This window comes from Lolium rigidum, chromosome 1 (assembly GCF_022539505.1).
Source record: "Lolium rigidum isolate FL_2022 chromosome 1, APGP_CSIRO_Lrig_0.1, whole genome shotgun sequence".
In the NCBI taxonomy this organism is placed as follows: Eukaryota; Viridiplantae; Streptophyta; class Magnoliopsida; order Poales; family Poaceae; genus Lolium; species Lolium rigidum.
Window position 1 is genome coordinate 281,936,356 of NC_061508.1, and position 12,384 is coordinate 281,948,739.

The window sequence follows — 12,384 nt, forward strand, 5'->3', positions numbered from 1 at the left end:
AGGGAGGACACACGCTGGCCACCGCAAAGCCATCCCAATTTTTGGTTGGAAATGGGGGGCCAATTTCGTCGTTGGCCCTTCCCATTAGGCCATGTGGATAGCTTCGAACACCATCTATCCGTTTGCGAGCCTCCGTTGGAGATGCACTAACCCCTGGGCGAAATTAATACCTTGTCTGCTCCCTTGACGAATCTATTTCAAAATATGACCCCTACGGGTTCGACGACATCATGAATATAGCCGAAATTGTGCAGGCCGGCGCCAACGAAAAATAGCAAAAAAAATCACCCCTGGTAGCTCATCGCCATTGCAATTGGGATCAACCTTATTTCGACATCATTTGGCTTGGCGCCGACTTGGTTCATTCGATTGCCCCGAACCTGGTGCGGGTGGGGCAGACTCCGAAGTGCCAAGGGATTAGCTGAGAAATTAGTTTCGTATAGGGTTAGATTTGTAAAAAAACACTACCAAGTACCAATCGCCGAACCGGCGGGCCGCCGTGGCGCCGTCCCTTCTACTTGCCGTGTCTGATTGCATGTTGACTTCGCCCAGTAACAATTGGACTCTACGAATAAATGGACGAAACGCAACCAAACCTGCTGCTGGTTTTGTTATCAGGTGTGACTATTTTTCCGTCGACTAAAAACTAACTTCGTTCTCAGCCAGATGATGTCATTAAATTTTAGTTCCAACTTATATTACAATTCATAACTAACATTAATCATGATGAAAATAAAATAGTGTAAGACCTAATTGAACACGAAGTTAGTTCTCGGCTAGATAAGAACTAGCAAATTTCTTTGTTGGGAAAATATAAGGAGAAGCGCCGCACGGTAGGTTCCGTGTGCGGCGGTTCATCACGATTCGTGAAACGTCATCGCGTCCCTATTGAGCACGTCGCACAACCCCACCCGCAACTGCTTCATCTTATCCTTACCGCCGTGACCACACAATCCCCCCTCTCTCTGAAACTACCAATGAAAAATGCGCTGCGCCGGAGATGGAAGTGAGGACGAGACCGCCACCGATCAGAGAAGGTGAGGCCGCCGCTGCGCGAGCAGGCACCAGCGGTGGAGGCCGCGGACTCACGAGCACGCACCAGCGGTCGAGGCCGCCGCCGTGCGAGAAGGCACCAGCGGTGGAGGCCGTGGACTCACGAGCACGTACCAGCGGTCGAGGCCGCCGCCGCGCATGTGGGGCGCGTATTCGACGAGCTCATCGAGCACACAACAGTGGGGTCGGCCGCCGCGGCAAGAGCACATCGAGCAGGCAGCAGCGGGGGAGCTCGCCGCCGCGCCAGCACGCTGCAGAAGGGGAGATCGCCGCCAAGCAGGATGTGAGGAGGTGCAGGTGAGAGGCTCCACTGGAGGCCATCCATCTGCTAGCGTTGGGAAGGCGCCGCCAGGCCGCCGACGAGCCCAAGGAGGAGTCGTTCATAGGCTTGTGCAAGCAGCGCGCCAGCGCCCCGCCTCCGACGAAGCTGAGGAGGAGGTGTTCATCTCTAGTGCCGGACGGGCTCTTCCATGCCGCCGTCGACGAGCACGAGGTGGAGGCATCCGTCGCTAGTGTGGGGATGACGGCACGGCGCTGCCGATGAGCACGCTGCGGCAGGCCGCCGCCGATGAACACGAGGAAGTGTCCGTCACTAGCACGGAGCCTGCTAGACACTGGAATTTGGCAACTGGACACTAGGAATTGGGTAGCTAAGCAGTGGGATCACGGCAGCTAAGAACTGTGAACTGTTGTGCTAATTATTCTGGTAGCTAAGAAATATGAACTTGGCAGCTGTGCTAATTAATCTGGCTGCTAAGAACTATGAACTTGGCAGTTGTGCTAATTAACCTGGTAGCTAAGAGTATGAACTTGGCAGTTGTGCTAATTAATCTGGCTGATAAGAACTATGAACTTGGCAGCTATGCACCAACTAACAAGGCAGCTAGTCACGAATTAACCTAGCAGTATGAAAATGGCTGCTAGATGTAGGATTGAACTTGGCAGTTAGCTACTAATTAGTTAACTTGGCAGTTAGGTATATTGAACCTGGCAGCTAGATGCATAGACAATTTCTGATATGAGTTCCATGGCTACTTCTTTCTCAACAATTTGTGATATGAATTGTAAGGTTATTTTTTCCTCTCATGATTGACCGATGGGTTTGGAGCAGTTAAAAACTCAGCTGTTGTTTTCATAATCTATTTTCAACTTGCTTTCAGAATCTCACCGATTGGAAGTCTTTTTGCAACCTGATACGAGCAACGATCTAGCTTTTGGAGCAGGTCTACACTGCATTCATGAGATATGTATGCACCGAAGAAATTATGCTCATTTTTTATTCCACTACATGTCATATCAACTTGTGTTGACTTTTTATTTTGATTCTCTGGTACATATGCTGCGGCTGCATGCCAATCTATTGCTGCCGCTAACCTTTCTTCTAGCCCAGCTTTTATACGGAACGGCCACAGCCTGCGCACATTTTATACAGTAGCTGGAATGAGCTGGCTTGGTAGCCGCCGCACGGAATAGGCATTGTGCGGCGCCGCCGGGTAGGCGGGTCCTTCTTTGTTATCTTCTGTACTCTAGACTGGTGGGCTGTAAGCACGTGCCAACGTGAGCTGATGCGTATGCAGTGACCACATAAGTTGCTTGCTCAGGAGCACGGACGGGACCTCACTCTCTCGCCTCCACACAAGTCGCTTGCTTGCCGTCGTCGCTTATCGAGCGCCGATCTCGAGCTAGCTAAAGCCACACTCCAAGTCAGAGAAGAGGCTGATCGAGTGTCGATCTCTGATCGAGATTGTCCATCTCGAGCTACAGCAAACGCCGGCCAAACGAACTCCATCGCAGGTCAGGTCAGGAAGAGAAGCCGGCCATGTCTCCGCGGCCGCACTTCCTCCTGCTCACCTACCCGCTCCAGGGCCACATCGCGCCGGCGCTGCGCCTCGCCAGGCGCCTGCTCGCCGCCGCCCCCGACGCGCTCGTCACCTTCTCCACCACCGAAGCCGCGCACCGCCGCATGTTCCCCGCGGGACCGGACGCGCCGGACGGCGACGACGACGGCCGCCTCGAGCTCCTCCCGTTTTCCGACGGCACGGAGACCGGGTACGTGCCGAGCAGCGACCACGCCGCGTTCAACGCCTACATTGCCGCCTTCCACGTCGCCGGCGCGCGCAGCGTCGGGGAGCTCGTGGACGCGCTCGCCGCGCGCGGCCGCGCCGTGACGCGCGTCGTCTACACGATGCTTCTCCCGTGGGCCGCCGACGTCGCGCGCGACAGGGGCGTCCCGTCCGCGCTCTACTGGATCCAGCCCGCCGCTGTGCTCGCCGTCTACTACCACTACTTCCACGGCCACGCCGGCGTCGTGGCCGAGCACCGCCACGACCCGTCCTTCCTCGTGCGGCTCCCGGGCCTCCCGCCGCTGGCCGTCCGGGACTTCCCGTCCTTCATCACCGACTCCACCGACCCCTCCGACTTCTTCCACTCCATCTACACCACCACCCGCGACCTGTTCGACGCCCTCGACAGGGAAACCCCCAAGGCGACGGTCATCGTCAACACGTGCCAGGAGCTCGAGGCAGACACGCTCGCAGCACTCGGAGCGTACGAGGTCCTCCCGATCGGCCCGGTGCTCCCCGCCGGCGACGAGGCCGGCCTCTTCAAGCAGGACGACGCCAAATACATCGAGTGGCTGGACGCCAAGCCGGCCAGCTCCGTGGTGTACGTCTCGTTCGGGAGCCTGGCCAGGATGGCCAAGGAGCAGCTCGACGAGCTGCTGCAGGGCCTCGAGGAGAGCGGGAGGCCGTACCTCTGCGTCGTCCGGAAGGACAACAAGGCGGAGCTCGCCGAGGCTGAGGCGCGGATCAAGAACGGCATGGTGGTGGAGTGGTGCGACCAGGTGCGGGTGCTCTCGCACGCGGCGGTGGGCTGCTTCGTCACGCACTGCGGCTGGAACTCGGCGATGGAGGCCGTCGCGTGCGGCGTGCCCATGGTGTGCGTGCCCCAGATGTCCGACCAGTGGATGAACGCGTGGCTCGTCGAGTGCGAGTGGCGCGTCGGAGCGCGCGCGGAGGTGGGCAGTGACGGCGTGCTGCGCGCGGCGGAGGTGAGGCGGCGAGTAGAGGAGGTGATGCTGGGGGACGCGCGGGTCGCGGCGGCGGACTGGAAGCGTGCCGTCGTGGAGGCTCTCGGGAAAGATGGCTCGTCAGATCATAATCTGATGGCTTTCGTGGAAGGCATCGGTAGTGATGTGCAATGATAACGTTGGCTCATGTATAATGCGGAGTATTGTTTATTGACACACATGTTGCACAACATTATTCACAGATTATTTTGACATGGGGAACGGAGCGCAGGCTATGCATCAAAATCATGCATACTTCTAAACCACCTCGCCAATTAAATACCAAGAGGAATCATCCTATGGAGCAAACATAGTTCACATCCGGTTTAGCAGACCTTGGCGAATGACTTATGCCTTGACATCTTCTCCTCTAGCCTATGTCGTCCACACAAATGATGCTCCCAGATCCAAGGGTTTCCCCCAGAGCAACATGAGAAGATCGATAGTCGTTGCTCGGCGATACCATCATCAAGGTAACGACGCAGAACTCCGCCATCGCTTGCCAATCGGATCGCTTTTCACATGTAACTATGTATCCCTCACAACACGATGCTCCTCCAGTGGCCGCCGACGTCGCGTGCGACAGGGGCGTGCCATCCACGCTCTACTGGATCCAGCCCCCACCATACGTGCTCGACGTCTAGTACCACTACTTCCACGGCCACGCCAGCCTTGTTGCCAAACCACCACCAAGACATGTCCTTCCTCGTGCGGCTCCCAGGCCTCGCGTCGCAGGCCATCGGGAACCTCCCGTCATTGATCACCGGCTCCCATCGATCTCTCCTACTTCTTCCACTACGTCTATGCCACCACCTGCGACCTGTTCAAGACCCTCCATCGAGAAACCCCCAAAGCAACAGTTGTCATCAACACGTGCCAAGAACTGGAGCCGGCCACGCTCGCTGCTTCGGGAGCATACGGCGTGGTCCAGATCGGCTCGGTGCTCCTGGTCGACGACTAGGCCGACCTCTTCAAGCAAGACGCATCGAATGGCTGGGCGCCCAGCCGGCCAGCTCCGTGCTGTGCGCCTCGTTCGGGAGCCTAGCCAGGATGGTGAAGTGTTGAGCTGCTCCGAGGCCTCAAGGAGAGCGGGAGGCCGTACCTCTGCATTGTCCGGAAGAACAACAAGGCGGAGCTCGCCGAGGCTAAGGTGCGGATAAAGAACGGCATGGTGGTGGAGTGGTGCGACCAGGTGTGGGCACTCTCTCACATGGCGATAGGCTGCTTCGTACACTGTAACATCCCAAAAATTTCAAAACAAAGAAAATGAATTTCCCTATTTCCAAAATTTGGAACCAACAAAAACTTTTATTAAATTTAGTTTGATACATAGTGATCATGCTTATAGGTTGTGATATTGCCATGATGCTTGTGTGAACTACTTTGAAATGATCTTAAACCCTAAACCCTATCCTTTTCACCATCCAAGTTAAAACAAAATAAAAAAAGAAATTAAATAAGAAAAGGGCCTATGTGCCTAGGGCTATTTTTGGTAAAACTTTTACCTAGGATTTTCTACCTTGATTAGATGTTAGGAAAACATCAACAAACCTAACCTGGTACTTACCAACTAATTCAAGTGAGAAATAAAAATAAAATAAAAATATGCATAGAGGCATATGTGGCACATAGCCATAATACCAAATCTTGCCCTATGCCCTCATACTCTACCAAAATGGTTTGAAACCATCTCTAAACCTAATATAATCCTAAATGGACCCTAGACCATGCCCAAGTAAAGCAAGGGAAACAAAATAGAAGATTAAGGAAAATTGGAATTTCACCTCTTATGTGTTTATGGCCATTTTTGCAAATCTTTGAACTAGGCCTTTTGGAATTGTTTCAATGGTTTGGAAATGTCCCTAAACAAATAAGAATCACTTTTGAATCAAGAAAAACCAAATCAATTAGAGAGAAATAAAATAAATGAGAAGAATGCAAATCTCACTCACATACACAAATGGCCATTTTTGCAAATCATCAACCAGGGCCACCAAGGCTTGTTCCATTGCTTGTGAAACACTAATATATCAATAACAAACACTTTTGCATCAAATAAACACAAATCAAACCAAAGGAAATTGCAAATTTCATCCACATATGATAATGGTCAATTTGCACTTTTTTAACTTCATGCCCACTTTGAGCCCCTGGTTTGGCAGATTCTTAAACTAAAAACCCTCACTTCTTTCCACCTCATCCAAGACCATATCAAGATGAACATTTTTGGTGTTGACCATCAGGGTTGACTCTGCCTAGTTTGACCAATATGAATGAGACAAGTGGCAACCTTGAAACAAAGAGAAGATCATCTCAAATTTGAAACTTTGCAAACCAGCACCATTTTGACCACCACCACCACCATTCTACTCCTTTGAATATTCAAATCAACTCCACCAAAAAGATATGCAAAATTCCAAAATTATTTTCATGCGGCCATTACATCAAACACTTGGCAGGCAGAATTCAACCTTGCACATACATGCTATTATCCAACAGATTTTTGCCTAAACTCCTTTTGCTTTGTGATCATCAACCTCCTGGTACCTCCTCTGCACCAAACCAAGCCTTGCACTAATGATTAAAGTGGAGACATGATCAAAAGTGAGCCATGCCGAGCACCCTCGCCACCACCATGCCGAGCACCCTCGCCACCACCATGCCACCCATCCTCTCCATCTCTCTTTGATCACTTTCCCTTTGTCAACGAGCTCGCCTACACTCTACCACGCATGCCTGTACCCTCCATGACCAGAGAAACGCACGGCATTGGCCAGCCCAGACGTGCCCAGACCGCGCCCAGGACGCCCAGTACCTTGCCAGAGCGCGCATGGGCACAGCCCTGGACGCGCAAGAGCACGTCGTCGTGCCATCGCTGTCGTCCTCCCCTCGCCTTCTCCTCTCGCATGCGCGACCACCAGGACCACTGCTACCTCGCAGACACACTCGAATGCAGGCGGAGGCCCTGTCGCCGCCGCCCCCTTCAATGGATCTCCGCCGTACCCGCCGTAGAACTTGCATCATCCCGAGCCGTCCCCTCCTCCTTTCTCTGCGCTGTCACGCCCTCGAGCACCGCCATGATGCTAGCAAGCCTACGCGACCCCTACCTTGCCCCTTCACCGCTCCAAACGCCGGCGCCATGAACGACCACCACGGGCACCCGCAGCACCTCCCACCGCTATAAAAGGAGAGCCCCCGCGCCTCGATTCTTCACACGATCTTGCTCCCCTCTCCTCCCTGACCTTCCCCGACACCTCTCCGCTCCACATTATCCACTCCGCCACCGCAATTTAACCGGAGACCGCCGCCATAGAAGCTCGACGAAGGAGAAGATCCCGGCCACCTCAGCTCCTCCCACGACCACCATTCGCCTCGCCGTCTGATTGCGCGTAGTTAACACGTCCGTTGGGAACCCCAAGAGGAAGGTATGATGCGCACAACAGCAAATTTTCCCTCAGTAAGAAACCAAGGTTATCGAACCAGTAGGAGCCAAGAAGCACGTTGAAGGTTGATGGTGGCAGAGTGTAGTGCGGCGCAACACCAGGGATTCCGGCGCCAACGTGGAACCTGCACAACACAATCACGATACTTTGCCCCAACGTAACGGTGAGGTTGTCAATCTCACCGGCTTGCTTGAAAACAAAGGATTAGATGTATAGTGTGGATCATGATGATTGTTTGCAAAGAACAGTAAAGAACAATTGCAGTAGATTGTATTTCAGATGTAAAGAATAGGACCGGGGTCCACAGATAACTAGTGGTATCTCTCCCATAAGATAAACAGATGTTGGGTGAACAAATTACAGTTGGGCAATTGACAAATAAAGAAGGCATAACAATGCACATACATATATCATGATGAGTACTATGAGATTTAATCAGGGCATTACGACAAAGTACATAGACCGCTATCCAGCATGCATCTATGCCTAAAAAGTCCACCTTCGAGGTTATCATCCGAACTCCTTCCAAGATATTAAGTTGTAAACAACGGACAATTGCATTAAGTATGGTGCGTAATGTAATCAACACAAATATCCTTAGACAAAGCATCGATGTTTTATCCCTAGTGGCAACGACACATCCACAACCTTAGAACTTTCTGTCATCGTCCCGGATTTAATGGAGGCATGAACCCACTATCGAGCATAAATACTCCCTCTTGGAGTCACAAGTATCAACTTGGCCGAGCCTCTACTAGCAACGAAGAGCATGCAAGAACATAAATAACATATATGATAGATTGATAATCAACTTGACATAGTATTCAATATTCATCGGATCCCAACAAACACAACATGAAGCATTACAAATAGATGATCTTGATCATGATAGGCAGCTCACAAGATCTAACATGATAGCACAATGAGGAGAAGACAACCATCTAGCTACTTCTATGGACCCATAGTCCAGGGGTGGACTACTCACACATCGATCCGGAGGCGATCATGGCGATGAAGAGACCTCCGGGAGATGATTCCCCTCTCTGGCAGGGTGCCGGAGGCGATCTCCTGAATCCCCCGAGATGGGATTAGCGGCGGCGGCGTCTCTGTAAGGTTTTCCGTATCGTGGCTCTCGGTACTGGAGTTATTATCGACGAAGGCTTAAGTAGGCGGAAGGGTAGGTCAGGGGCGTCACGGGGGCCCTGATACGTCTCCGACGTATCGATAATTTCTTATGTTCCATGCCACATTATTGATGATATCTACATGTTTTATACACATTATATGTCGTATTTATGCATTTTCCGGCACCAACCTATTAACGAGATGCCGAAGAGCCGATTCTTGTTTTACGTCATTGTTTTTGGTTTCAGAAATCCAAGTAAGGAAATATTCTCGGAATTGGACGAAATCAACGCCCGGGGTCCTATTTTTGCACGAAGCTTCCGAAGACCGAGGGGAAAGGAAGTGGGGCCACGAGGCGCCGCCACAACAGGGCGGCGCGGCCCAGGTCTAGGCCGCGCGGCCCTGGTGTGTGGGGCCCTCGTGTGGCCCCCCGCGTTGCCCTTCCGCCTACAAATAGCCTTCGTCGCGAAACCCCCAGTCACGAGAGCCACGATACGGAAAACCTTCCCGGAGACGCCGCCGCCGCCAATCCCATCTCGGGGGATTCAGGAGATCGCCTCCGGCACCTCGCCGGAGAGGGGAATCATCTCCCGGAGGACTCTTCACCGCCATGGTCGCCTCCGGAGTGATGAGTGAGTAGTTCACCCCTGGACTATGGGTCCATAGCAGTAGCTAGATGGTTGTCTTCTCCTCATTGTGCTTCATTGTCGGATCTTGTGAGCTGCCTAACATGATCAAGATCATCTATCCGTAATACTATATGTTGTGTTTGTCGGGATCCGATGGATAGAGAATACTATGTTATGTTGATTATCAATCTATTACCTATGTGTTGTTTATGATCTTGCATGCTCTCCGTTATTAGTAGAGGCTCGGCCAAGTTTTTGCTCTTAACTCCAAGAGGGAGTATTTATGCTCGATAGTGGGTTCATGCCTCCATTAAATCTGGGACAAGTGACGAGAAAGTTCTAAGGTTGTGGATGTCTTGTTGCCACTAGGGATAAAACATTGATGCTATGTCCAAGGATGTAGTTATTGATTACATTACGCACCATACTTAATGCAATTGTCTCGTTGTTTGCAACTTAATACTGGAAGGGGTTCGGATGATAACTCTGAAGGTGGACTTTTTAGGCATAGATGCATGTCGGATAGCGGTCTATGTACTTTGTCGTAATGCCCAATTAAATCTCACAATACTCATCATATCATGTATGTGCATGGTCATGCCCTCTCTATTTGTCAATTGCCCGACTGTAATTTGTTCACCCAACATGCTATTTATCTTATGGGAGAGATACCTCTAGTGAACTGTGGACCCCGGTCCATTCTTTTATATCGAATACAATCTGCTGCAATACTTGTTTTACTGTTTTCTGCAAACAATCATCATCCACACTATACATCTAATCCTTTGTTACAGCAAGCCGGTGAGATTTACAACCTCACTGTTTCGTTGGGGCAAAGTACTTTGGTTGTGTTGTGCAGGTTCCACGTTGGCACCGGAATCCCTGGTGTTGCGCTGCACTACATCCCGCTGCCATCAACCTTCGACGTGCTTCTTGACTTCTACTGGTTCGATTAAACCTTGGTTTCTTACTGAGGGAAACTTGCTACTGTGCGCATCACACCTTCCTCTTGGGGTTCCCAATGGACGTGTCAACTACACGCATCAAGAAAATTTACGAGCGCCGTTGCCGGGGAGATCAAGACACGCTGCAAGGGAGTCTCCACAATCCAATCTCTTTACTTTGTTTTTGTCTTGCTTTATTTTATTTACTACTTTGTTTGCTGCATTATATCAAAACACAAAAAAAATTAGTTGCTAGCTTTACTTTATTTATTGTCTTGCATTCTATATCAAAAACACAAAAAAATTAGTTACTTGCATTTACTTTATCTAGTTTACTTTATTACTGCTAAAATAAGTAATCCTGAAGTTGAAGTTCGTTCGTTTAAGCAACAAGGGGGAGAATGTTTAAAAGATGCTTGGTATAGAATTAGTGATGCCCATAATAGGTGCACTAAGAAACACTCCACCACTATCCTACTCAGGAATTTCTATGTTGGTATCTCTAGCTGGAATAGGTATGTTCTTGATTGTCTCGCAGGAGGTAACTTCCTAGGCGCTCCTGCCTTAGAAGCTAGTTGCATTATTGAGAGTTTATTTCAGTTAAAATTGAAACCTCTCTTGAAGATGTTATGAAAAAATTGGAAACCATAGAGAAAAAAATTCCAAGTGTTGAAACTAAATTGGAAATGTTACTTGATAAAACCGATGAACTTGATAAATCCTTAGGAGGAATTGATGAAAGAATTAGTGTCCTAGGAACTTGTGTTGTCCATGATAATCAAATCAATAGGATTGGCGAACTTGAAAAAGCTATGGGAACTTTGGGTTCAACTTTTTCTTCTCTTAAGTTTAAGGAGAAAGCTTATGTGGGTAAAGAGCAAAAGTTTATGTATGTTTCTAAAGTGCCTAAACCAAAAAATATTATTATAGGCCTAAAATTGACAAAGCTCTTAGTACCACTACAGATGGGGAGCTTATGATATCGATGTTCCATCTCCGGATAACACTTGATACACACTTTCGCGCCTAGCTGAAAGGCGTTAAAGAAAAGCGCTTATGGGAGACAACCCATGTTTTTACTACAATACTTTTATTTTATATTTGAGTCTTGGAAGTTGTTTACTACTGTAGAAACCTCTCCTTATCTTAGTTTTATGCATTGTTGTGCCAAGTAAAGTCTTTGATAGTAAGGTTCATACTAGATTTGGATTACTGCACAGTAACAGATTTCTTTCGTTGTCACGAATTTCAACCTGCCTCTCTGTAGGTAGCTCGGAAAAATATGCCAATTTACGTGCGTGATCCTCAGATATGTACGCAACTTTCATTCAATTTGGGAATTTTCATTTGAGCAAGTCCGGTGCCACTTTAAAATTCGTCTTTACGAACTGTTCCGTTTTGACAGATTCTGCCTTTTATTTCGCATTGCCTCTTTTGCTATGTTGGATGAATTTCTTTGTTCCATTAATGTCCGAGTAGCTTTGTGCAATGTCCGAAGTGTTAAGAATGATTATGTCACCTCCGAACATGTAAATTTTATTGTGCACTAACCCTCTAATGAGTTGTTTCGAGTTTGGTGTGGAGGAAGTTTTCAAGGATCAAGAGAGGGAGATGATACAATATGATCAAGGAGAGTGAAAGCTCTAAGCTTGGGGATGCCCCGGTGGTTCACCCCTGCATATTTTAAGAAGACTCAAGTGTCTAAGCTTGGGGATGCCCAAGACATCCCCTTCTTCATCGACAACATTATCAGGTTCCTCCCCTGAAACTATATTTTTATTCCATCACATCTTATGTGCTTTGCTTGGAGCGTCGGTTTGTTTTTGTTATTGTTTTTGTTTGAATAAAATGGATCCTAGCATTCATTGTGTGGGAGAGAGACACGCTCATCTGTTGCATATGGACAAATATGTCCTTAGGCTTTACTCATAGTATTCATGGCGAAGGTTGAATCTTCTTCGTTAAATTGTTATATGGTTGGAATTGGGAAATGCTACATGTAGTAATTCTAAAATGTCTTGAATAATTTGATACTTGGCAATTGTTGTGCTCATGTTTAAGCTCTTGCATCATATACTTTGCACCTATTAATGAAGCAATACATGTAACTGTCGAAGGCTACT

At 49.2% G+C, this 12,384-nt stretch overlaps 1 protein-coding gene across 1 annotated transcript; it reads left to right on the forward strand.

Moving 5' to 3' along the window:
• The first annotated feature begins 2,858 nt into the window (after positions 1-2,858).
• LOC124683800 (crocetin glucosyltransferase, chloroplastic-like) lies at positions 2,859-4,429 on the forward strand. Its single transcript, XM_047218247.1, has one exon. It carries the CDS (start codon positions 2,873-2,875, stop codon positions 4,253-4,255), a length of 1,383 nt encoding a protein of 460 aa, XP_047074203.1. The 5' UTR covers positions 2,859-2,872; the 3' UTR covers positions 4,256-4,429.
• The last annotated feature ends 7,955 nt before the right edge of the window (positions 4,430-12,384 follow it).

What these genes read in the sequence shown, in the direction of transcription:
- LOC124683800 (XM_047218247.1), top strand. Translation starts at nt 2,873, where the DNA reads ATGTCTCCGCGGCCGCACTTCCTCCTGCTCACCTACCCGCTCCAGGGC.